The 27,595-nt window shown below is 39.1% G+C and overlaps 1 protein-coding gene and 1 long non-coding RNA gene across 6 annotated transcripts in view; one reads left to right on the top strand and one right to left on the bottom strand.

The window, feature by feature from the left end:
- The first annotated feature begins 1,867 nt into the window (after positions 1 to 1,867).
- On the top strand, positions 1,868 to 25,677 carry LOC116596899. Its single transcript, XR_004288354.1, has 2 exons — positions 1,868 to 3,178; positions 25,298 to 25,677. It is a non-coding gene; the product is annotated as an uncharacterized LOC116596899 (long non-coding RNA).
- ZRANB3 (zinc finger RANBP2-type containing 3) overlaps positions 22,869 to 27,595 on the bottom strand; it is a 332,973-nt gene continuing 328,246 nt past the window's right edge. For all 5 annotated transcript variants that reach the window (XM_032354070.1, XM_032354071.1, XM_032354073.1 and 2 more), the window contains 2 exons: positions 25,534 to 25,665; positions 22,869 to 23,662 (listed from right to left, as the gene is read on the bottom strand). In XM_032354070.1, the coding sequence (XP_032209961.1) occupies positions 23,564 to 23,662; positions 25,534 to 25,665 (231 nt within the window). In that variant the 3' untranslated portion in view covers positions 22,869 to 23,563. The remainder of the gene's footprint in view (positions 23,663 to 25,533; positions 25,666 to 27,595) is intronic.

The raw sequence follows: 27,595 nt of genomic DNA, 5'->3' as shown, positions 1-27,595 counted from the left end.
CTCCCTTAAGGCTGTACCCCCTCAGATTTCCTGACAATAATTGTCACTTTGCTCTGCCCTTATAGGTACTATACTAGGGTAGAAAATTGATAAGATACTCCATAAGCAAGGCAGGGAGTTAGAGCTCATGAAAACTTCCCCTAGTGATGAGGATGTTGAGGCTAGTGATCTGTGAGCTGAGGAGGTGGTCAAGGTCCCCAGGGCTCGTCTATCCCTTTCCCCTGCATGACAGCCCAGGAGGATCCCATTCTATCTGGTGTAGGGGGGTGTAAGTGGAAGAGGGTTCCTTGGCCCACTTTGGGCTTTCCACATGTTAAGGGATAAACCTTAACAAAAACCATTTGTGAACTGCTTTTTCTATATCTCTTGAGATGCTGGCATTATTTTTATCCTTCATTCTGTTAGTGGGGTATATCATTGATTAATTTATGTATATTGAACCATCCTTGTTTCCCTGGATTAGGTCCCATTTGGTCATGGTGAATGATCATTTTAATATATTTTTGAACTCTGTTTGCTAAAATTTTGAGGAATTTTGCATCAATGTTCATCAGGGATATTAGTCTGTAATTTTCTTTTTTATAGTGTCCTTGTCTAGTTTTCCTATCTAGGTAATGCTGGCCTCATAGAATGATTTTGGAAGCATTCCTTCCTTTTCTGTATTTTAGAATAGTTTGAGAAAAGTAAGTATTAACTCTTTAAATGTTTGCTAGAATTTACCTTGAAACCATCTGGTCATAGACTGGTTTGTTGGGAGTTCTAATTTTTAAATTTTTATTATTTATTTATTTTAAAGATTTCATTTATTTATTTGAAAGAGAGGCAGTGAGAGAGAGCATGAGCGAGGAGAAGGTCAAAGGGAGAAGCAGACTCCCTGTGGAGCTGGGAGCCCGATGCAGGACTCGATCCCGGGACTCTGGGATCATGACTTGAGCCAAAAGCAGTCGTCCAACCAATTGAGCCACCCAGGCGTCCCTGTTGGGAGTTTTTAGATTATAGATTCAATTTTATTACTAGTAATCAGTCTTTTCCGGTTTCTGTTTTTTCCTGATTCAGTCTCAAAAGATTGTATGTTTCTAGAAATTTATCCATTTCTTCTCGGTTGTCCAATTTGATGGCATATAATTGTTCATGGTGTTTTATGATCTTTTATATTTCTGTGGTATCATTTGTAACTTCTCTTTCATAATGGATTTCATTTATTTAACTACTCTTTTTTTTTTTCTTGATTAGTCTGGCTAAATACCACCATGTACTTCTGAACAGGGTAAGCAGGAAAATGTCAGTTTTTCTAGTGGCAAAATGAGAAGATATCTTCCATATACTTGACATATAATTCCTAAGATTTAGAGTTGATTTTCAGCAAAACTATATAATGGGTGAGGCATATATTTGAAATCCTGCTCTTTGAGAATTGTACCCTCTCCTCTCTCAACTAGTCATCCATTTTGCCACCTGGTTGGTCCCACTATTCATATACCCCCCTCTGTAGGCTCTCCATCAATACATTTACCCAACCCTTCTTGCTAATCTAATGAAGTACTTCATGCTAGCATAAAAGAGGCCAGTTGTGATTGTCAGGATACTGTAGCAGCAGGCATGTAAGCTCTTTGAATCTGCTACATCATGCAGTCTTCAAAGGTGGGGACCATTGCGTCTTTCTCTAATCCATCAAGTTCCTGCACTACATATGCTGTTAAGTGAACAAGCAGAAGAGTTGATACAAAAGTGCATTTATGGCACCTGGGTGGCTCAGTGGGTTAAGCCGCTGCCTTCAGCTCAGGTCATGATCCCAGGGTCCTGGGATCGAGTCCTGCATGGGGCTCTCTGCTCAGCAGGGAGCCTGCTTTTCTCTTTCTCTCTCTGCCTGCCTCTCCATCTACTTGTGAACTCTGTCAAAAAAATAAAATCTTAAAAAAAAAAAGTGCATTTATTATTACATCACCTCACATCATCTCCTCTTATTATGGTCTCAGTTACCCGTGGTCATCTGTGGTCCAGAAGCCGATGATCCTCCTGGTGTATCTTCAGAATGTCAGTAGTAGCCGAACACTACACCACAGCACCCACGTCATTCCCTTCACTTCATCTCCTCACCTAGGCATTTTACACCTCAGCATCACAAGGGGAAGGGTGAGTACAGTATAATAAGAAATATTGTGAGAGAGAAAGACCACATTCACTAAACTTTTGGTACAGTGTATTATAAATGTTCTGTTTTATTACTAGTTACTGTTAATCTCTTAGTAATCTGCCTAATTTATAAATTAAAGTTGATCATAGACGTGTGCATAGGAGGAAAACAGTATGAGAGAGAGACTGTATTCACATCTTCTATTACAGTATATTGTTATAATTGTTCTCTTTTATTGTTGCTCATCTGCTGTGCCTAATTTTAAACTTTATATGGGTATGCATGTGTAGGAAAAAACATAGTATATATAGGGTTTAGTACTGTCCACAGTTTCAGGCATCCAGTGGGGGTCTTGGAAAATATCCCCCATGGATAAGTGGGGACTTCTGCACATACTAGTGAGGGATCTGTGCCTTCAGCTTGATCAGATAATGGCGTGTTTTTCCAAAGTGGCTGAAATAACTTACATTCCCACTAATTCTGGATGAGAGTTCATTTTACTTTCTATTCTTGCCAGCTCTTGACATTGACAGAGATAATTTTTTTTTTTAAACCAATTTGATGTGTGTGAAATGGTATCTTCTTATGGTTTTAACCCACATTTGCTGACATTCACCATCCTGTGTTAGTTACCTGAAATTTTTTTAAAAAAACCCCAAATTGAAAAATGCTGAAGTTCTTTTTGTCACACTCATTCAGCGATATTAAGAACAGTTTTCCCTGAAGCAGCTGGTATCCAACACATGGATGTTCACAGCGTGATTCCCATACACAGAGCGGAACTTCCTCGGGCTTGTAAAATGAAGCCAAAGCTGCTGCCAGCCCTGTGATTCTCTTCAGAACTGGTGGGTTTTTCCTAGATTGAGTGTGAATGTGCTGCTGCTTCTAGAATGGAAGACAAGTACCAAATAACTTGCATCTCTCATGCCTTCTGGAAACTCATGCCTGGAAGATATGGCCACTCATTCCTATGCTGTGTGGTGGCCTTTAAGAGGGAGACAGCAACCCGCCAGCCTTCTGCAGATGACTTGACTGCCGGCCAGGGTAAGTGTCTAACCAAATCCAGTGGGCATTCTGGGAAAGCAAGGAATAGAAGGGCCTTCAGTAAAGGATAGAAGGTAAACCAAACCAAACTTCATCTTATAAATCTCGGTTTTTTGGAGATGGGAGTCTAGAGCTGCCACTGCCATAAGGGGCTACTGAGCAAGTGAAATGTGGCTACCACAACTTGGAAAATGGGACTTTATGTTTTGTTTAATTATGACTAAGGTTAAACTTGTAAAACAAAAGCAATGTGAAATATTGTTTTCTTAAGCATGTTATTGTTTCAGCAGTACAACACTTCACTTTAACCATTGGAAATTAACCATCTGAGTTGATATTTCCTCTAAGTATAAAACACACACTTTTGAAGATAGTAAAAAAAATTTTTATGTTGATTAAATTGAATGATCGTAGTTTTGATACACTGGGTTAGATATTGTTAAAGATTTTATATGTTTCTTTTTGCTTTTAAAAGTGATTACTAGGGGCGCCTGGGTGGCTCAGTGGGTTAAGCCGCTGCCTTCGGCTCAGGTCATGATCTCGCGGTCCTGGGATCGAGTCCCGCAGCAGGCTCTCTGCTCAGCAGGGAGCCTGCTTCCCTCTCTCTCTCTCTGCCTGCCTCTCCGACTACTTGTGATTTCTCTGTCAAATAAATAAATAAAATCTTAAAAAAAAAAGTGATTACTGTACAATTTAAGAGTATAAATGTGGCATGACATCCTGGAAGTTGGTGAAGTAGGAAGAACCGGGAATCCATCTCTCTACCTAGATAATTATACCAGCACAGTCTGCCTGATGTAGCTGCTTTAGAGCTCTATTGTCCAGGGTAAGTCTTGGACAGTAAATTGTGGTTAATTTGGGTCAATTTCAGCTTTTAGCACATTAGTGGCTATGTATCCCCCATTCTCACTGCCGAGATAGGCAGCCATGCATATGTACCTGGAGCAGCTTGTGAATACAGAGGTGTAGACACAGAGATGAGCGCTCATTGTCCCAACCCCACCATCTAAAGTGGGTTCCAGGGGATTTAAAGACTCAGAGTTATTTTTCTTTACCCATTCACTTTCCCCTTTCTCCTTTGTTGGCAGCTAGACATTTTAAGGACTAGGCCATTAAAAAGCAGTTGCAGAGACAGGGAATTTAGAAAGTCACAGTGTAGACCTAGGGAAAGTGCAGACTTAGAAAAGATCTGGGAAGGTCTTAATAAGTTTAGGTTTCTCTGGTCCTAGGCACAGGGATACTATACAGTAACAACCAGAAAATCAGCAAACCCTGCGGCAGGTGGCAAAGCTGATTTCCAGGTTTATCACAATATAAGCTTTAAATGTTCAGTTTTGGGGCACTTGGCTCGCTCAGTCAGTAGAACATGTGACTCTCAGTCTCAGGGTTGTGAGTTTGAGCCCCTTACTGGATGTAGAGCTTACTTAAAAATAAAATATTAAATAAATAAATAAATGAATGTCAGGTTTTTAACAAAAAATCCCAAGATAAAAAAAAGAACTATGACCAATTCAAAGTAATGAAATTTAACAACAGAAACCATCCCTGAGAAAGCCCAGAGGTGGACATACTACACAGAGACAACTATCTTACAGATGCTCAAAGAACTATAGGAAGATGAGGACATAGTCAAGAAAATGATGTATTAATAATATGGGAATTCAATAAAGATATAGGTAACATAAGGAAGTGAAAAGAAACTCTGGGGCTGAGAAGTATAACTGAAAGCAAAAATTTACTAGAAGGATGCAAAAGTAGATATGAGCTATAAAAATCCACAAACTTGAAAATATGAGTGAAATGACTGAGTTAAGGAACAGGAAGAAAAAAGATGGAAGAAAAGTAAATAGAGCCTATGTACATGTGGGGTACCATAAAGCAGACCAACATATATATTGTGGTCTCATGAGAACGGGGAAAAGGGCAGGGAGATTATCTGAAGAAATAATGGCCCTAAACCTCAAATTTGTTGAAAGACATAAATATTAATACCCAAGAAGCTCAATGAACTTTATATATAACTCAAAAGAGACCCATATTCAGACACATTCAATCAAACTGTCAAAAACCAAAGATGAGGGAAAAGAAGATTTGTAAACTAAAAAATTTAAACATGGCTGAAAGAAATTAAAGAAGGCATACAAAATGGAAAGACATCTTGTGTTCAGGAGCTAGTAAACTTAGTTGTTTCGCTGTCACTAGTACTTAAAGTGAGTCGTACTTACCTAGAAGCTACTCTAGGCATGGGAGAACAAAATGGTTCTCAGAGATGCACATAATGGCAAGAATCAATTTCAGGGTGGCAGATGGCTTCCAGAGCCCAAGGGGAATTCAGGAACTAGTGAATACATTTCCAGGGTTCAGGGACAGGATAACATTCATTAGGAGCTAATTTTGTCATTGTGCTATATAAGGCAGGACACAGTACTAAGAAATAACACACTGATGCTTCACACCTCAGATTCTGCTAAAAGGGAAAATGTTTGGCCTCTCTGCTCCCTTAGTCCTTCTTCCTCCCTGATGGAGACAGAGTGACTTATACCTTTGGAGAATTTAGGAGAAGGTATAGAGCATTAAAGTGCCTGCCTCTTCTCCTCTCTCTGGTAGACTTTCTGCTCTACCACTTTTTTTTTTTTTTTAAAGATTTTATTTATTTACTTGAAGGAGATAAAGCACAAGCAGGGGGAGTGGTAGACAGAGGGAGAAGGAGAAGCAAGTCCCCCACTGAGCAGGGATCCTGATGACATGGGATCATGACCTGAGCCAAAGGCAGACAACTGACTGAGCCACCCAGGTGCCCTCTGCTCTACCACTCTGATGTGCTGAGGACATAGGCCCTGCAGATAGGCCTAGTGATGCTTCTGTTGTCCCCAAGATGAGGCCAAGTGGCTGTGGGGCAGGGTTTTAGGGAGTTGTGCTTGCTCTCCAAAATATATTAGGGTCTTACACCATCTACACATCTACCACATCTTCTTTATCCATCAGTTGATGGACACTTTGGTTGCTTCCATAAGATGGCTGTTGTAAATAATGCTGCAATAAACATAGGGGCACATGTATCCCTTTGAATTAATGTTTTTATATTCTTTAGGTAAATACCCAGTAGTGTGATTAGTGGATCATAGCGTAGTTCTATTTTTAATGTTTTGAGGAATCTCCATACTGTTCTTCATAGTGGCTACAACAATTTTCATTCCCACCAACAGTGCGAGGGGTTCCTTTTTCTTCACATCCTTGTTAAAACTTGTTTCTTATGTTTTTGATTTCAGCCATTCAGACAGGTATGAGGTGATATCTCATTGTGGTTTTGATTTGCATTTCCCTGATCATGAGTGATGTTGAGCATCTTTTCATGTTTCTGATGGCCATCTGGATATCTGTTCATATGTCCTACTCATTTTTTAATTGGGTTGTTTTTTGGTATAGAGTTGTATAAGTTCTTGTGTATTTTGGATACTAACCCTCTATCAGAGATGGGATTCGCTAGTATCTTCTCCCATTTAGTAGGTCATCTTTTAGTTTTGTTGACTGTTTCCTTTGTTGTGCAGAAGCTTTTGTTTTGATGGAGTCCTAGTGATTTCATGCCTTTTAAAAATATTCATTTGTTGGGGTGCCTGGGTGGCTCAGTCATTAAGCATCTGCCTTCGTTCGGCTCAAGTCATGATCCCAGGGTCCTGGGATTGAACCCTGTGTTGGGTTCCCTGCTCGGTGGGAAGCCTGCTTTCCCTGTCCTACTCCCCCTGCTTGTGTTCCTGCTCTCGCTGTCTCTCTCTCTCTGTGTCAAATAAATAAATAAAATCTTAAAAAAAAAAATCCATTTGTTGAAGTCTGAGGCTAGAGTTAAGACATGGTTCTTCAAGGGAGTATTCTGTGAAAAACAGGTAAAACATTTTACAGGATTGAACAGATGGCTCCACCGTGGACTGTAGTAGTCTGGCTTTACAGCCAAGAGGATTGGGCTTTATGTGTCAGATCTGTGTGTAAACTATGCTTGTTGAGAAGTTGCTAGGGTCAGGTACTGGGATAGTGGTTCTTTAACACTCATTTTGTAGAGTAAGTCAAAATCTTGTTGGGATCCTTCTTAAACAGACCTTAGCTGTCACACAGATACAGATGTTTGGGGTTTCTGTAAGATGATGAAGAATTCTGATTACAGAGAAGTCAGATATATAAAAGCAGAGAGACTATAAATATGAACATGTTAGGACATGCAGAACAATTAACAATATTTTTTAGGTGTTCCATATGCCAGTTGCTATTTTAAAAAGCTGGTATATACTAATGAGACAGAGCAAGTCAGTAATTTCAAAGAGCCAGGAGGGATGCTGTTGAAACAGAGAGGTGGTACAGAGCTCGGAATCATCTCAGTACCAGTAACATTTCTCAGTAGTAAATATAAATACAAGCACAGCGGCAAAGCACTCGCAGCACTGTAAAGCCAATAACAAATGGGAGAGGCGATGGGACATTTTTCTGGTGGTTGGATAATTCACATAGATTTGTGCAATGACTAGGAGCTCACATTTTCCAGTTTCAAAGAATAAAAGGTGGAATGAGAGGTTAATAACATGGAACAGAAAATGAGATTTTATTTCCACAACCTATTTCTGATGTTCAATCTCCATGATTCTGTATCCTTTAAGTAAACACACTTTTTCCATTTTACTCCAAAGAGCTCAAGAATATTGACTTCTTAGACATATAATTTAAAGTGCTTCATACTTTTATTTACAAAGAAACTGTATTTTAAATGTTTCACTCAAGCACCTGAAGATTTATTAGTAAGACATGTGGACAGCAAATCCTTTTTCCATGAACAGTTAAGGAAATACAGAAAGGTATTCATTTGTCATAGGAAAATCTCCCCAAGAAATGTACATTAGGCTGTGATTAATGCTGAGGGATGATTTCTTTAGAGATTCCAAGCAAGATCTCTTCTATGGCTCTGGGACTACCAAAAGCAACTCTGTCCATCATTGGAGTGTCTGGAGATTGAGGTCACTCAGCCTGACACCAGCTGTATGTAGTTTGAGTGTGTGAACCACCCTGACCAGGAGGTCCTCACCCCCTGCCTCCGGCAGCCTGGAATCCAGTCAGCTGTACTTTCCAGAGCGGGGCGAGGGCACAGCCTCACTGACGGGCACACCACATTTCTCCATGCGGGCATATTTTCTCAGCCCCCATATTGTAAATTGGTTCATTCTTCAGCTATTAATTCCCATTATTGTTCCATAGATCCAGGGCCTTCTCTTTTCTAAGCCTAAACTGTGCCCTATATCTTCTGAGACTTTTCAGAGCTGGGCCCTACCTTCTTCATATCCTCCCTGCCCCAGTGTATTCCATTTAGTTACCATCTCCTGTATGGGAGCTGCTGTCCTCTTCCTCAGAGACCCCTCTGCACTTCTTTCCACACTTGGGGGCCACCTTTGCCCTGACACTTTCCTTCCATTTGCACAACAGAGGGCAGCTTCTTTCTCTGATCTTGAGGGTGAAAGATGGCCCTACAGGACTTACCTTCTCAGGTTGTTGCTTTTCAATGGTTTTCTACTGTTATATTCAGTCCCAGAATGATTCCCCTCAGTGTGCCTGACAGCAGGAAGGGAGGGGACAGACCAGTCAACATCCTGTGTAGCAGATGCTTATTGTTCCTTACAGCATTTTTGTTTTTGTTTTCTGTATTGATATATAATTTTTTTAAAAAGATCTTATTTATTTACTTGACAGAGATCACAGGTAGGCAGAGAGGCAGGCAGAGAGAGAGGAGGAAGCAGGCTCCCCGCTGAGCATAGAGCCCGATGCGGGCCTTGATCCCAGGTCCCTGAGATCATGACCTGAGCCGAAGGCAGAGGCTTAACCCACTGAGCCACCCAAGCACCCCTGTATTGATATATGATTGACAAAATTGTGAGATATTCAAAGTGCACAACATGGTGATTTGATGGCCGTATACATTGTGAAAGGATGATCATCTAGTTAACACATCCGTCACCTCATGTATTTATCTTCTTTTTTTGGTGATAATGTTGAAGTTCTACTGTCAGCAAAATTCCTTTACATAGTACAGTGTTACCAGTTATAATCACCATGTTATAGATTACATGCTTGGATTTTCTTCATCTTAAAGCTGAAAGTTTGCACCCTTTTAGGAAACTCTCTATTTCCTCCACCTCCCTGTTTGTGGTAGTTATTTTTCAACGTTCTGTTTATAAGGGTTAGACATATATTCATTCATGTATGTATGTATGTGTCACACACACACACAAACACACACATATATGAATGAGTGTGTGTGTATATATATATATATATAAAAATGTTATGTGATCGATTTATTTATTTATCTATATATCTGTATATTATGTTATGTGAGTTGCCATACAGTACGTTCTTAGTTTTTGATGTAGCATTCCAGGATTCATTATTTACGTATAATACCCAGTGCTCCATGCAATATGTGCCCTCCTTAATACTCATCACCGGGCCAAGCCATCCCCTCACTCCCCTTCCCTCTAAAACCTTCAGTTTGTTTCTCAGAGTCCAGTCTCTAATGGTTTGTCTCCCCCTCCAATTTCCCCCCTTTCGTCTTTCCCATCCTTCTCTTTATGTCCTCCGTGCTATTCCTTATGTTCCACAAGTAAGTGAAACCATATGATAATTGACTTTCTCTATTTGATTTATTTCACTCAGCATAATCTCCTCCAGTCCCATCCATGTTGATGCAGAAGTTGCAGAAGTTGGGTATTCATCCTTTCTGATGGCTGAGTAATATTCCATTGTATATATGGACCACATCTTCTTATCCATTCATCTGTTGAAGGGGATCTCAGCTCTTTCCACATTGTGGACATTGCTGCTATGCTATGAACATTGGGGTGCATATGGCCCTTATTTTCACTACATCTTTATCTTGGGGGCAAATACCCAGTAGTGCAGTTGCCTTTTAAAAATTACTTTTTTTTTTTTTTTTTTTTTGCATTCCCCATACAGGGTACTATCCAGTGTCTTTCTTTGACTTATTTCACTTAGCACAGTGTCCTCCAAGTTCATGTTGTTAGAAATGTCAGGATTTCTTTTTTCTTCATTGAGATAAAATTGGAATGCAACATTATATAAGTTTAAGGTATACATTATAATTTGACCTCTGACCATCTATCATGATTCATCTGACCCCTTTGTCCATTTCTCCTACCCTCCGATTACCTCTGGTAATCAGCAGTCTATTCTGTGTCTGTGTCTTTGCTTTTGTTTCTTTATCTGTTTTGTGTTGAGATTCCACAAATGAGTGAGCCTTTACTGTTTTTTTCTTTCTCCTTCTGACTTATTTCATTTAACTTAATACCCTCAAGGCCTATCCATGTCGTTGCAAATGGTCAGATAGCACTCTTTTTATGGCTGAGTAGTATTCCTTTATATATATATACACCATATCTTCTTTATACATTTACCCATCAGTGAACAGTTTAGGTTTTTTCCATATCTTGGCTGTTGTAAATAATGCTGCTCTGAATATCAAATACACCTTTGTGAATTAATGTTTTGGTATTCTTTGGATAAATACCCAGAATTGGACAGCTGGATCATATGGTAGTTCCATTGTTAATGTTTAGCAGAATCTCCGTATTGTTTTCCATACTGGTATACTAATTTATAATCCTGTCAACAAAATATGAGGGTTCTCTTCTTACATAGCCTCAACGACATTTGTCATTTCTTGTCTTCTTGATGTTAGCCAGTCTTCTCCTTGTGAAGTAATTGTGGTTTTAATTTGCATTTCCCTAAAAGTTAGTGATGTTGAACATCTTTCATGTGTCTGTTGGCCCCTGAATGTCTTCTTTGGGAAAATGTGTATACAGGTCCTCTGTCCATTTTTGTAAATAGGCTGTTTAGGTTTTTGTTGTTGTTGTTGTTAAGCTGAATGAGTTCTTTTTATAGTTTGGATATTAACCCCTTTTTGAATATTTGATTTGCAAATAACATCTTCCATTTTACAGGTTGTCTTTTCACTTTGATGATGGTTTCCTTTGCTGCACAGAAACATTTTACTTTAATGTGGTCCCATTTATTTATTTTTGCTTTTGTTTCCCTTGCCTTTGGAGTCAGACCCAGAAAGACACCACTAAGAACGAGGTCAAGGAACTAACTGCCTATGTTTTCTTCTAGGAATTTCCTAGTTTCAGGTCTTAGATTCAAGTCTTTAATCCATTTTGAGTTAATTTTTGTGTATGGTAGAAGATGGCGGTTCAGTTCTCCTCTTTTACGTGTGGCTGTCGGGTTTCCCCAGCACCATTTATTGAAGAGACTGTCCTTTCTACATTGTATATTCTTGGCACCTTTGTCATAAATTAATTATGTGTGTTTGTGTTTATTTATTTATGGGGTATCACTTCTGTTCAGCTGATCTGTCTTTATTATGCTAATACCATATTGTTTTGATTATTATATCTTTGTAATATTGTTCCAAGTTAGGGTGTGTGATACTTCCATATTTGTCCTTGTTTCTCCAAGATTGCTTTGGCTATTAGGGATCTTTTGTGGTTCCCCACAAATTTTTGATCTATTTGCTCTGTGAAAAATACCACTGGAATTTTTACAGGGATTGCATTGAACCTGTAGATTGCTTTGGGTAGTACAGACATTTTAACAATATTGAATCTTCCAATCCGTGAGCACAGAATATCTTTCCTTCTTGCTCAGTGGGGAGCCTGCTTCTCCCCTGCTTGCCCCTCCTCCTCTTGTGCTTGCTTTCTCTCTCTCTCTGTGTCAAATAAATAAATAAAAACAATCTTTAAAGAACCACCACTGATTTCTGTATAATGATTTTGTATCCTGCAACTTTACCGAATTCATTCATTAGTTATGACAGTATTTTTGTGGAGTCTTTAGGGTTTTCTATTTATAGTGTCATGTCATCTATAAATACTGACAGTCTTACTTCTTCCTAATTTGGACGACTTTTATTTCTTTTTCTAATTACTGTGGCTAGGAATTAAAATATCTTGAATAAAAGTGGCAAGAGTAAGCATTCTTTTCTGGTTCCTGATTTTAAAGGAAAAATTTTCAGTTTTGACTAATGAGTATAAAGTTAGCTGTGGTTTTGTCTCATATAGCCTTTCTTACATTGAGGTGTATTTCCTCCATCCTGATATTGTTGAGAGTTTTTATCATAAATTAATGTTGAATTTTGTTAAATGCTTTTTCTGCATCTCTTGAAATGATCATATGATTTTTTCCCCCTTCATTTGGTTAATGTGGTATGTAATATCAGAAAATTGGCAGATGTTGAACCAACCTTGCATCCTTGGAGTAAATTCCACTGGATCATGGTATATAATCCTTTTAATGTATTGTTCAATTCTTTTTGCTAAAAATTTTTGAGTATTTTTGCATCAGTGTAAGAATATTGGCCTGTAATTTTCTTTTTTGGTGTTGTTTTGTCTGATTTTTATTTTGTCTGGTTTAATTTTTGGCTGGTTTATCACAGTAAGGCTTGCCCCATAAAATGAGTTGGGAAGCATTCCCCCCTCTCCTCTTTATTGTTTGGATAACTTTGAGAAGGACAAGTATTTTATCTCCTTTGCATGTTTGGTAGAATTCACCAGTGAAACCATGTGGTCCTGGACTTTTGTTTTTGGGAGAGGTCTTGATTACTTAATTTCATTACTAGTAATCAATCTATTCAAATTTTCCATTTCTTCATGATTCAGTCTTAGAGTAGACTGCATGTTTAAAAAAAGAAAAAAGAAAAGAAGACTGCATGTTTCTGCATGTTTCGTTTAGGTTGTCCAGTTTGATGGTATGTAATTGTTCATAGTAGTCTTTTATGATCCTTTGTATTTCTGTGATATCAGCTGTAACTTCTTAATTTCTGATTTTATTTAACCCTTCCTTTTTTGTGTTGGTTACTCTATGTAAAGATTTGTGAATTTTATTTATCTTTACAAAGAACCAACTCTTAGTTTCATTGATGCTTTCTTTTTTTAAAAGATTTATATTTATTTTAGAGAGAGAGACAGAGCGAGTGTGCAGTTAGGAGGGGCAGAGAGCGGAGGAGAAAGTGCAGACGCATCACTCAGCATGGAACCCAAAGCAAGGATTGACCCCAAGACCTCTATCATGACCTGAGCCGAAATCAAAGGTCAGATGCACAACTGACTGAGCCACCCAGTTGCCCCTTCATTGATATTTTCTATTGTTTTTTGAAGTTTCTAGTTCATTTATTTCCACTCTGATCTGTATTTCCTTCCTTCTACTGACTTTTTTATTTGTTCTTATTTTTCAAGTTCTCTTTGGTGTATAGTTAATTTTTTTTTGAGATTTTCCTTGCTTCTTGAGGTAAGACTGTATTGCTATGAACCTCCCTCTTAAGAGATCTGCTTTTGCAACATCCGATAGATTTTGGCATGTACTATTTCTGTTTTAAATTGTCATTATTTAATCTTCTTTGATTTTTCTCGGTGACCCACTGGTTGTTCAATCTCCACATTTTGGTGTTTTCTCCAGTTTTATTTTTGTACTTCTAGTTTCATACCACTATGGTCAGAGAAGATGGTGTTTATGCTTTAAATCTTAAATTTATTGGAATGTTTCTTTATGGCCTGATACATGATCTGTCCTGGAGAATGTTCCATGTGCCTTGAGAAGAATGTGTATTCTGCTACTTTTGGATGGACTGTTCTATATATATCTGTTAAGTACATTTGGTCTAATACTCAATTTATGATTGATGTTTCCTTATTGATTTTCTATCTTGTTAATTTATTCACTGATAGAAGTCTAACATCCCTTACTATTATTGCATTGTTGTCAGTTTTTCCTTTTGATTATGTTAATTTTTCCTTGATATATTTTGGTAATCCTATGGAGTGTGTATGTGTGAACACTGTTTCTTCCTGATGGATTGACCCCTTTATCATTATGCAATGCCCTTCTTTGTCTTTATTACAGTCTTTGTTTTAAAGTCTATTTTGTCTGATATGAGTATAGCTGCATGAGCTTTCTTTTCATTTCCATTTGCATGGAGCATCTTTCTCTATCTCTTCACTTCCAGCCTTAGTGTGTCTCTCTTCTGAAGTCTTTTAGGCAGCATATTGATAGGTCTTTCATGCACTGAGCCACTCTGTGTCTTTTGATTGGAGAAGTTAGTCCATTTACATTAAAAAGAATTATTGGTAAGTATGTACCTATTGCCATTTTTTGAAGTGCCATTTTGTTAATCGTTTTCTGGCTTTTTAATAGTTTTTCTTTCTTGCCTTGTGGTTTGATGGCTTTCTGTAGTGTGATGTGATGTTTAGAATCCTTTCATTTTCTTTTGTGCATTTACCCATGAGTTTTTGCCTTAAGGTTACCATGAGTCTCACACAGGATCCTATGTATTTAACAGTTGGTTTTATTCTAGCAACTTAAGTTTGAATAAATTCCAGACCCTTATATTTTTACTAAGTCAGTCCCAATGATTCATATATTTTTTTAAGATTTTATTTATTTATTTGACAGACAGAGATCACAAGTAGGCAGAGAGGCAGGCAGAGAGAGGAGGAAGCAGGCTCCCCACTGAGCAGAGAGCCCGACATGGGGCTCAATCCCAGGCCCCTGGGATCATGACCCAAGCTGAAGGCAGAGGCTTTAATCCACTGAGCCACCCAGGTGCCCCTCAGTGATTCATATTTTGATGTCACATTTTACATCTTTTTATTTTATGTATCCCTTACCTAATTATTATAGTTTAAATTTACTACTCTTGGTTTTTGACATTCACATTTGCTTTTAAGTGATTGACCCATTACCTTTACTATTATTTTTTTCCAGTGAGAGGTTTACTTTTGTATGGTTTTGTTGTTGTTGTTGTTATTATTAATACCATTTCTTTTCAGCTCAGAAAATTCCCTGTAACATTTCTTGTAAGGCCAGTTTAGTGGTGAAAAATTCCCTCAGCTTTTGCTTTTCTGGAAAACTTTTTTTAAGTAGGCTCCATACCTCGCATGGAGCCCAACATAAGGCTTGAACTCAACCCTGAGATCAAGACCTGAGCTGAGATCAAGAGTTGGGTGCTCTATTGACTGAACCACCCAGGTGCCCCTGGAAAGCTCTTGATCGCTCCTTCAATTCTGAATAACCCTGCTGGGTAGAGAGTTCTTGATTGGAAATTTTTTCCTTTTAGCACTTTGAATATGTCATACCACTCTCTTCTGCCCTTCCAAGTTTTTGCTGAGAAATATGCTGAAAGCTTTATATGTGATAAGTTGTTTTCCTTTTGCTGCTTTTCAGATTCTCTTTAACTTTTGACATTGCAATTATGTGTACTGGTGTGGATCTCTTGAAGTTCATTTTATTTGGGAGTTTTTTGACTTCCTGGACCTGGATGCCTGTTTCCTTCCCCAAATTAGGAAAGTTTTCAGCTAGTATTTCTTCAAAAAAGTTTTTGGTCCGTTTGCTCTTCTTTTGGGAACTCTATAATGTGAATGTGTATTTCACTTGATGTTGTCCTAATGTTCCCATTAAGGAATCATCCTTTTTAAAAAATATTACTTTTCTTTTTGCTGCTCTGTCCAATGTTTCACTGCTTTTTCTTCCATTTTGCTGATCAATTCTTCTGCTTCATCCAGTATGTTATTGAACTCCTCTAGTTTGGGTATTATATTCTTCAGCTCTTCAACTTCTGTGGGTAGGTTTCTTGTATTTCTTCTTCTTTGTTGAAGATCTCATGGTATTCATTCATTTTTCTCCTGAGTTTAGTGAACAACTTTTATGCCCATTCCTTTGAAGTCTTAGTAAGTAGAATGGTTATCTCCATTTTATTAAAATATTTTTCTGAAGTTTTGTCTTGTTTCTTTCATTTGGATAATCTTCCCCTGCCTCCTAATTTTGTGTGGCTCTCTGTGTTTATTTCTGTATATTCTGGGAAGCAATACTCTCTCCCAGACTTGAAGGGTTACTCATGCCCTGGGGTGGAAGCCTGGCAAGCTCTGTCTCTCTTGAATGTTTCAGTCCTATGGAGCCCAGAAATACAACTGCACCCCATAGCAAGCCAGTGCCAATGTTCAGGGAGTACTTCCTGTGCAGAGTGCGTTCACTTTTGGGGTCTGGCAAGCTGTAGGCCATGGTGGATAAGCACCAGACTGGGGAGCACCTTATCCATTGGCTGTGGCGGGCTGGGGGCCCTAGTGGAGGAGCACTGTGGGGGTTGAGTCCACATGTCAGATCTCACAGGGTGGAGGCATGGTGGATAAACACTGGGCTGGATCCGGTAGGGTAGGGCTTCAAGATGTTGGGGGGGACAACATTAATGAGGAAGTGGAACTAAAGAGGAAGATTATGAGCACCACAAATGGCACTGGCCAGCACAGGGCTAGCAAGGAAGGAGAGAAAATTAAAAAGTCACCTGCTAGCATCTCTCTCTGCAGAAAACTATACTCAATCCCTGACATTCTGATGTACTCCCTAAGACTAGTAAATGAACCTCCCTCACACACAGTTCAGCTCCACAAACTACTGCCTCTGCATTGGGACTTATAGCAAGTGAGTCTATGTGTCAGCCCTTGAAGAGCAGAATCTGTTTCCTATAGTCCTCTGGCTCTCTTGGACGTTAGCTCTGCTGATTTCAGTGGCAGTTGTTTTGGAGGCCTTTCTTTTCAGTGCAGGACCTAATGGTAGAGTGCCTGATGGAGCTCAGACCTCTTGTTTCTCAGAGAGGGGCTATGAGTTTGTGATATTCCTCCTTTTTGTGGGTTGATGCACTGGTGGTGGGAGTCTCTCTTTTTTCTGCCCTGTGTTGTGGAGGAGCTGTTCTGAAAAGATGAGTCTGTATGTACTAGAACTTTGGTGTGTCCGTGGCAAGAGGTAGGCCCAGGATCTTTCTATGATGCCATCTTGGAACCCCACTAGGATTTCTGTCTTTTTACAAACTGAGTATTTATTGTAGACACCTACTACAATTTATCCATTCTTCTGTCAGTAGACAGGTTGTTTCCATACCTTGACTACTGTGAACGAAGTTGCATGGAAGGTGTACAGATACCTCTTTGAGATAGTGGTTTTATTCACTTTGGATATACGTGGAGCGGTAGTCTCATATGGTAGTTCTATTTTTAATTGCTTAAGGCACCAACCCATTTCCCATAGTGGAAATTTACCAGTTTACATCCCCACCAATAGTGCATAAGGGTTCCTTTTTCTCCACATCATCACCAGCATTTATTATCTCTTGTCTTAATAGTAGTCAGTCTGAACAGTGCAAGGTGATATCTCATTGTGATCCTGATTTTTCCTTGATGATTAGAGATATTAGCCATTTTATGTGTTCTTTAGAAAAATGTCTATTCAGGTCCTTTGCCCATTTTTAAATTGGGTTTTTCTTTTTTCTTTTTATTTTTTTTTTACTATTGAGTTGTATAAGTTCCTTATATATTTTGGATATTAACCTCTTATTGAGTGTGTTTGCAAATATTTTTTCTTTCTGGAGGTTGTCTTTTCTTTTTTTAAAAGATTTTATTTATTTATTTGACAGAGAGAGAGATCACAAGTAGGCAGAGAGGCAGGCGGGGGCGGGGGCGTGGGGCAGGGAGCAGGCTCCCTGCTAAGCAGAGAGCCGGATGCGGGGCTCGATCCCAGGACCCTGGGATCATGACCTGAGCTGAAGGCAGAGGCTTTAACCCACTGAGCCATCCAGGCGCCCCTGGAGGTTGTCTTTTCATTTTGCATATAGTTTCATTACTTTATAGAAGCTTTTAGGTTTATATAGTCCCACTTGTTTATTTTTGCTTTTGTTGCTATTGATGTTAAATTCAAAAGACTATAGCCAAGACTGCTATCAAGGAGCTCACCCTCTATTTTTTCGGAAGTATAGTTGACATATTAACTGGAACTGTACAATGTAGTGATTCATCATTATGCAGTGTTCACCACAGTAAGTGTTGTCACCATCTTTCACTATACAGAATCACTACATTATTGATAATATTCCCTGTGCTTTATTTTCCATCCCCGATAACTTACTATTTTGTAAATTAAGTTTATACTACTTAACCCCCTCACCTATTTTGCCTCTCTTCCCTTTAGGCAGCCATCAGTTTGTTGTCTGTATTTTGAGAGTCTGTTTCTGGGTTTTTTTATTTGTTTTTGTTTTTTTTTTAGATTACACAGATAAGTGAAAATACATGGTATTTGTCTTTTTTCTGTCTGACTTATTTCATGTAGCATAATGCCTTCTAGGTCCATCCATATTGTCAGGAATGGTAGTTTCATCCTTTTTTCTGAGTAATATTCCATTGTATATATATCTTCTTTATCCATTCATTTACTGGTGGCTACTTGGGTTGCTTCCAAATCTTGGCTATAGTAAAGAATGCTGCAGTAAACATAGGGGCACATATATCTTTTCAAATTTGTGTTTTCATTTTCTTTGGGTAAACACCCAGCACTGGAATCACTGAATTATATGTTATTTCCATTTTTAATTTTCAAAAAAACCTCCATACTGTTTCCATAGTGAATGTACCAATATGCCTTCCTACCAACAGTGCATGAGGTTCCTTTTTCTCCACATCTTTGTCAACACTTGTTATTTTGTGTCTTTTTGATATTACCCATTCTGATTGATGTGAAGTATTACCTTATTGTGGCTTTGATTTGCATTTCCCTGATGATTAGTCATGAGCATCTTTTCATATATCTGCCATCTGTGTATCTTTTTTTGGAAAAATGCCTATTCACATTATTTCTCTTTTTGTTGGCTTTTTTGGGGGGGAGTATTGAGTTATAGGAGTTGTTTATATATTTTGGATATTAACCCCTATAGGACAGATTATCTGCAAATATATTCTCCCATTCTATACTTTGCCCTTTAGTTTTATTGATGGTTTACTTTGCTGTGCAGAAGCTTTTTATTTTGTTGTAGTCCCACCCATTTACTTTTGCTTTTGTTTCTCTTGCTTTAGGAGACAGATCTAGAAAAATGTTGCCATGGCTAATATCAGAGCAATAACAACCTATGTTCTCTTCTAGGATTTTGATGGTTTCAGGTCTCTCATTTTGGTCTTTAATCCATTCTGAGCTTATTTTTGTGTATGGTGTAAGAAAGTGGTCCAGTTTCCCCAACACCATTTACTAAACAGGCTGCCTTTTCCTCATTGCACAATCCTGCCTCCTTTGTAATTGATTAATTGACCCTATATGTATCTGTTTATTTCTGGGCTCTCTATTCTGTTGCCTTGATTTGTCTGTTTCTATGTCAGTACCATATTTTTTTAGTTATTAGAGCTTTGTAGTATATCTTGAAATGTAGAATTGTGATACTTCCATCTTTCATCTACTCTTCTCTCAAGTCTGACAATCATCTTTTTGACCATTACTTTTAACTCCTTATAATATAGACTGATGATCAACATTTCATTTAGTTTTTTCCCTTAAGTTTTGTCTCATTTTTAAAAAAGATTTATTTATTTATTTATTTGACAGATAGAGAAAGCACCAGTTGGCAGAGCGGCAGGCAGAGGGAGAGGGAGAAGCAGGCTCTCTACTGAGCAGGGAGCCCAATGCAGGGCTCAATCCCAGGACCCTGGGATCACGACTCGAGCTGAAGGCAGCTGCTCAACCGACTGAGCCACCCAGGTGCCCCTTTTCTCATATTTTTTTGTTTGGAGGATATTCCTCTGTTTTCATTTTGTTTTACTTTCTGGGTTTGTTTGAAAGAATTAGGCAAAGCAGCTACCTCTCCCATTCTGGATGATAGGACGTGTACAGGAATATCCCTGATGTAGACTGTGTATGTCTGATGGTTTGGGCTGGCTGGTTATAGCAGTGAGGGGTGTGGTCTGAAAATTCCCTGAGCCATCTACCCTGGGTCACTCTGATAAGATGGCTGGGGCTGAAGCAGGCAGAGAGCAGAGGTCCCTGGGTGCTTCACAAAGGGGTGCCCTGGTGGGATAGTTGGAACTGAAGTGGGCATGGGCTGGATGGTCCCCCGGCATTCTGTGCTTGGAGAATCCTGGAGGGATGGTTCCAGCTATAGTCAGTGTGGCGTAGGGGACCTCAGAGCACTGAGGGGAGTTGGCTGGAGCTAAAACAGGTGGAGGCATAGGGTGTCCTGGAGTGCTTTGTGCCTTTATTATCTGGGGAAGTTGGCTGCAGCTGTAATGGGCACAACTAGAGGAGGGATCTGGTGTGCACTGTGTTGGGCTCACCTTGGGGGGACAGCTGGAGCTGGCAGGCGTGCGTGTAGGGGCCGTGTTGGGAAGATGTCAGGCTGGTGTGGGCTAGGGACCTGGTGTTTGCTAATGCAGCACGCTGGCTAGAGTGCTGGGACCTTGAGTCCATCTGTGCCGTCAAGGTAAGGCTGAATGTAAACAGTGGTAATCACTAGCACATGAGTCCGGGGAAAGTTCTAGCAGTTCCTTCACTGTTTGTTGAATGGCCTAGGGTTAGTTCAGTTGCCTAGGTAGTTAGTTCTTAGTCAAGTTAGTCTAGTTGCCTTTTGAACTGCTGCTCCTTTTCCATGCCACAGCATGGGTGAATCTGTGCATGGGTACCTCTGTGCTATCTCTTCCTGCTGCAGTTTACATCAGGGCTGGGTTTCCTGTTATAACTGTGTCTCTGTTTCTCCTGCTGTTCTCTGTGTGGCCTCTCTGTCTTGTTGTACAGAAGCTGTTCAGTCAGTCCTCAGTTCTTCTTGAGGAGAAGCTGCTCTAGATGTTGGTATAGATTTGGTATGTCTGTGGAAGGAGGTAAGCCAAAGGTCTTCCTAGCCACCATCTCAGACCTAAATCTTCCCTTTTTCCTTTGAGGAGTTTTATTGTTTCAGGTCTTATATTCAAGTCTTTAATCAATTTTGAATTGATTTGTGTACATGGTATAAAGTAGGGGGTCCAGTTTTCCCATCACCATTTATTGAGGAGACTATCCTTTCTCAATTTTATATTCTTGGCTCGTTTGTGAAAATCAGTTGACTCTCTCTAAAATAAATTTAGTAAGGCGGGGGAGGGACACACCTGGGTGCTTCAGTTGGTTAAGTGGCCGGCTCTTGTTTTTTTCAGGTTTGTGAGATCCAGCCTGGTACTGGGCTTCACGATCAGCAGGGAGTCTGCTTGAGGATTCTGTCTCTCTGCCCTTCCCCTTACTCTGTCTCTAAGATAAAATAAATCTTAAAAAAAAAAAAAAAAGAAAATCAGTTGACATAGTTTTATTTTTGGGCCCTCTATGCTCTTCTATTGATCTGTGGATTTGTTTTTATAGCAATACCATAATGTTTTGATTACTACAGCTTTGTAATATAGTTGCAATCTGGAAGCCTGATTCCTCCAACTTTGTTCTTTTTTCTCAAGATCGCTTTGCTATTTTTAGTTTTGTGGTTCCCAACAAATTTTAAAGAAAAAATTTTTTTTCTATTTCTATGAAAGATGCTACTGGATTATTAATAGGGATTACACTGCATCTATAGATTTCTTTGGGTAGTATGGACTTTCTCATAATATAAATTTTTCCCACCCATGAATATGGAGTATCTTTCCATTTGTGTCTTTTTCTTTTTTTTTTTTTTTCTCTAAAGTCTGGTAGTTTCAGTGTACATATCTTTTACCTCCTTAGTTAAATGTATTCCTAAGTATTTTATTCTTTTTGATGTTTTTATGGCATTTTTATTTGGTTAGTATTTTAAAATTGGCACATGGGTCATTTCATTTTAAACCATCATTCATTTATTCCATCTGAGAACATTGTTCCTAGAACTGCCATCTTAGTTTAATCTAAAGAGGTAACTTCTTGGGGTGCCTGGGTGGTTCAGTGGGTTAAACCTCAGCCTTCAGCTCAGGTCATGGTCTCAGGGTCCTGGGATCAAGCCCCACATCGGGCTGTCTGCTTGGCAGGGAGCCTGCTTCCCCCTCTCTCTGACTGCCTCTCTGCCTACTTGTGATCTCTCTATGTCAAATAAATAAAATCTTTAAAAAAAAAATAAAGAGTAACTTCCACTGATACCTGACCTACTTAGACCTAAGTCTCACTTGTAGCACCCCATGCTGGAGGAAAAACAGCCTGCCGGTTTCTCAGCTCTCAGCCGTGAGGAATCCTAGGTTACCCTGGCAATGAGGCAGAAAACTGCAAAGAGCCTGACCAGCAAAGCAGAAAGGAGAAGAAAGCAAGCCCGACCTAATTTATAAAAGAAACACCACTATTTGCCCTCATACAATAAAAGTTATAAACCTTAAGAACTCTAAAAGGATAATTCATGATTGGATAATCTTTCTTTAAAAACAAGTCCTCTACATTATAAAACATCAGCTACTAATGAAGACTGTAAAGTGCTGAAATAAATAAATGAAATTTACATCCAAACAGTATTTACAAACAGGACTTCCATGAATGTAATTCTTCCTTGGGCCTGTAGTTTGTGTATTTCTAACTCTTACCTCGCATGACTTTGACATTTTGGAGGACTGTACCCTGGTTTTGTTTTATTTTCATGCTTTTATTTTTGAATATCAATGATACATTAGTATTACCACTGTCTTTTTGAAACCTATATCTCCATCTGCTCATGCTTTAATATAAAGTGTTTGATTGTCTTCACTCTTTTTAAAAGAGGTACCAGTAAAATACACTTTTAGTAAGACTGGGATTTTAAAAACAAAGTAATAGCCAGGAGATAAAGGGCACTTGGACATTGAATGTAGTTTTATGCATTAAAATTAACTGACAAATGAAGTTCAAGTGACATTCTATGTTTTCAGTTTTTAAACAGTTTTAACAATCACTAGGTTTAACAAATCTAGAACCCCTAATTGTCTACCAATACTGTAGGTCCAGTTAGCTTATTTTCAGAAGGATCTTTTCAATAAAGACAATCTGTTAAGAAATAAATAGGGCAACACTCAAAATGTGTGCCCAAAGCCCATTTTGGAGGCAGTCAGTGAGTAAGAGTCTCTCTCGCATACAAACCAGGGTGCTCATGCTTGCCCCCGAATTCCTGGATGATTTGCCTCCGAAATTTCCCTTGTAGTTTTCCAGTACTCTGAATCTACACGCAGCAGTTCATAACCAATACTAATCCAGCAGCATTTTCCAAGTAATTGAGAGTCTATTTTTCAAATACAATCTATGCATAATACCATGATTAAGGCACTGCAGGGGGAAATGAAAGCTCAACAAAACCTTACTGAAACATAATTGAGAGCCTGCCTGAAATCATGAAGATCACTGAAATATTTAGTATTGTATCTCAGTTTGTATTAAGAACTTTCAAAAGGTATTGGACACTAAAAGCATATAATATGAAAGGGAAAGTTGAATTCTTGATTTTTTGCTCTAAAAATGTTCACTCTTCATATAGAAACATGAAAAAAATGTGTTCGGTTCCTACACATGTAAATCATTTGTCATCCATTCAACAATTTTTATACTTCACTTCTTCACCAAAAATCTTGTGATGTCTGATCCATGCTTTGATGCTAGAGATTGTCTTCTCCCCTGGCTTCTTTCCTTAGCTTGTCTGGCAGTTCTCTAAAAGTTAAAAAATATAAATGGTACACCTGTTAGGAAGAGAGTACTAGTTTCGGAATCTCAAAAACTTTATTTCATTAGTCTGGAAAAATCTACATTATCACCATGCCCCATTCCAGTGCTTTGCCCTCAGATGGCAAACCACACCACACCACAAGAAGAGGACCCCAGTAGCTCTAGTAAATGCCCCAAGGTCCTAGGTTCACTTAGGACCAGATGCTTTGGAGAATGACTTACTCCCCATTGAGACTGTGACTCCCTCCTTTGAGGACTACAGGAGGCCCCAATTCTCCTCATCTAAGTAAGGGCGTACATAAGGCGTCTTGTGATTTCTCCCAGTGTGGTGCATGTAAGGCCTACTGGCTTCCCATTCTGGGGGCTCAGAAGCCACTCCCAAGCCAATGCAGAAAAACAAAACGAGGTAGATCAAAACCGGATTCTTCTGCTATTTCCACAAATAAAATTTCTCATGAGAATCTAAAAATGATTACAGAAGGGGTGGATTTTCTTTTTGCTACATAGTAATTCTCTTAATAGGTCTTGCATGTGCCAATAATTTTCACGGCTGAGAAATCGGATGACTTTTTTCCCAGTTCAGGTATGTGAAGTTATCCAGATGGCAGGTGTGGGGAGAGAAAAGAGGGTTAAAACTAAAAGCAAAAAACCCTACTTACATTACAAGATCCATTTTATGTAAGAATTGTATTTGTGAAGAAACTGAGGAACCTAAAATATTAAAATAAGGCTAAAAGTGCTTATACAGTATGAACAATGGCAAAGGATCTGAACAGTTTTTGAAAGTGTCAATACCACTGATTAGCATTTTTAGAACCCTCAGTATCTTTGGTAAACAAAATCGTGGCAGGCCCTTCTTACACCCTCGCATGAGCACTGATGAGCTTGCGCAGTTCAACGGGCACTCTCATCCCCCAACAGGGCTGGGAGACAGGAGGAGAACACAGTCCTTTGGGAAACTGCTTGGAGTTAAATTCCTACAGTCAAACCCTTCACTCCATGGTTTTACATTTGAGGATCTAAAGGAACAACCTCAAAACAGAATCGTGTGTAAACAGGAAATATAAACCACTTCAATGTTCATCATCTGGGAATGGCTAAATAAATTATAGCAGACATATACTCAATAGAATAATGTGTAGCCATTTTGGATGATAAACATAAATGCTTATTATGGGAACATGGGAAAATGCTTAAATCCTGTCACAATTAGAAAAACAGAAAGTGCATATTGAATGTGTACTTCTTTCTAAGAAAACTTTAATCAGCAGATCCTTTTGCTAGATGGCCTGTTAAAAATCCATGCTACTTGGTAAATAATAGTTGGTAAATAATACTGTTGGTAAATATTTTCCCCTGCGTTTTTAAGCAACAGGTAATAGCTCAAAAAGGTGCCAAGGTTAACAAGTTTTGCACTTTGGCCAAGAGTGTAATGTCTGCATGTTGAACTGAGGCGGGGTGCGGGGGGGATCCTGGAAAGAATTTATTAATGTTCTCTGACATGTCAGGATAGCCTTAGCTGCAAGCGTCAGCACACACCACTGCCTCAGTTCACCAGTCTGCTGGGCTGATGGTCTGGGTCACTTCCACACCATGTAAGTTACATTCATTTTCTTCTAGGTGGTGGTGACAATTTCCTGTCCTAGAATGAATTCAAAGGAAAGCAGCTTCTCTTCTGTTTGGGACTGGGAACTCATATCAACCTTGAGAGGAAACTCAGGTGATGAAGGGAATAAAGCCATCTCGGAACCCAGACAAGGGATACGGCTTCATCCACTCAGCCTCCTATGCCTGTGTACACACTTTTCTTTGCTGTCCCAGGATGAAGCCACATGGGTCTGCATAGTGTTACTCACCTCCCTGTGACACACTGTGCACAGCGTCTGCAGGTTGTCCAGGGAGCACTGTCCTCCTCCACCAGACACGGGCTTGATGTGGTCCACCTGCCAGAAATGCCCTTCTCCTGGGCTTCTTATCATTTCATTAAGCTGCAGTAAGAACACAAGATCAGCACTTTTCAACATACGCTGTGGGAACTGGTGGTTTTGCCTTGTGCAATCATGTTTATACAGCAAAATCACAGCAAAAAATACATTAGGATGGCTTTTTATAGCTTTTATTGTGAATAGGAAAAAGCCTCTAGGTTAGCAATTTGAAAGCAATAAAATATGTTTCTGGAAAAAGTTCTTTTTCCCTTACCTAACCCATTTTGAAAAAATTACAAGCAAGTATAAAGTACCAAGACTCCTGACAGATGGGGAAAAATTACTTGATTCTGCACCTTTGAGCTAGTTTAGATAGTCAGTAAAGAAAACTGTGACAAGAATGAGATCAGATTAGAAATTTAAAAAACTTCTGAATATTACTGAGTCAAATAATCTTTAATTATACCTAAAGTCATTTGTTGTTATAAACAGTGAAATTCAACAGCTGTCAGCCGGAACCTTTATGCCATTCATCTGGGAACCTCCCCAGTTCCATGGACTGGAACGAAGTTTCCACAACAGATCTCTCTCACTGGCCTATCTAGAATAAACAGTTGTCCACGTAAAGCAGCACTATTTAGGCCCGCTCACATATATGCACTTTATATTTTATCTGTGATGACCTACATAAAAATGGGATGTATTTTAACATCCTGCTCGAGGCAGTAAATCCAGCTCAGCATTGTAGTTTTTTCAATATATGATAAAGATGAGCATGAAGCCTGTTTGTATTTGCATGGTCTTGGACAAGGCCAAAATTAAAATCGCTGCATGCTGCTGGCCAGGGGAACCTGTGTCATAGTTCTAACACACTTTGTCAGACATGTGGAGGCAGAGGGACCTAACCAGCAGTGCCCAGCCCGAGAGGAGCCCCAAGAGGCAGCAGGCTGGAGCAGTGAACTCTGTCGAGCTGAGGCCAGCCTTGTTAGCAGCAGTTACAGATGGCCGTCTTGTGCGTCAAGCAAATGATGCGTTTTTAGGAAAGAATATCCATTTTGTCTGCTTTTTGTAATTATTTTTTTTTGCTCACGACAGGCTCAGGTGGACTCTCTAATCCAGAGGTGCTTCTCTATTTCTTCTAGTAGTTCCCAGTCACATGGGGTCAGTCTTCAGCATCCTAAATTTAACTCTTAAAACAACCACTCCCTCTCCGGACTGGTCCTCCCCAATTGAGCCCTATGGTGCTCTCTAGCCTTGGAACACTTTTAATAGAATACTATGTAATAACTTCTGTTCCTGGAGAGGAATGTCCTTGTGTCCTTTCATTGTGTGTCTTCTGGAAGACTGCTCTGGGGCAGCAGACAGTTACTGCCGTCTGGCTGACACCCCTGGGATGGGTGCGTGTGTCCCTCACTAATTAGACTAAAGGATATTTCGGGAACTCTGGGTATCATGAAAGAAACATTGTATTTCCCTAGCTCTCAAAGTCATGCTAATTCATCTTTGTAGAGATGTTTAACTAATTCTGTCATAATTTGGTGATACTAGGCAAATAAAAATGTCTGATTTGACCAACTGGCAGAAATTTATCCATTACTTTAGTGGGGAGAGAATGGCTCAGGAGTGACTTTTAAAATTAAACATTTTTCTCTAGTTTGAAACTTAGAACTGATTAGATCACAACATTAGAAACCAGTTGAATTTTGGAAATAAAAGTGAAAACTGGTTATTGTTTTCTAAGAGTAATATTTTTTCCACCAATTGCTCTGCCAAAATTACATTTTACAGTGGGATGAACATAAATATTTTCTTCTCATTGTAATGAACTATATTTTGGGGGTTATCTTCCTCTTGTCATTCAATACTAACATCATGAAAAGTGGAACAACCAGACCATAGGTCCTTCTTGATGGAATGCATGTATCATCTGTTAAGCTCTCTTCCCAAAATAATTTAATCAGAATCTAATTAAGCCACTATATCTTATAACTAT

The sequence above is a fragment of the Mustela erminea genome, chromosome 8 (assembly GCF_009829155.1).
Source record: "Mustela erminea isolate mMusErm1 chromosome 8, mMusErm1.Pri, whole genome shotgun sequence".
NCBI lineage: Eukaryota > Metazoa > Chordata > Mammalia > Carnivora > Mustelidae > Mustela > Mustela erminea.
Note: the sequence above shows the minus strand (reverse complement) of the source record. Positions and strands in the feature narration are given on the sequence as shown.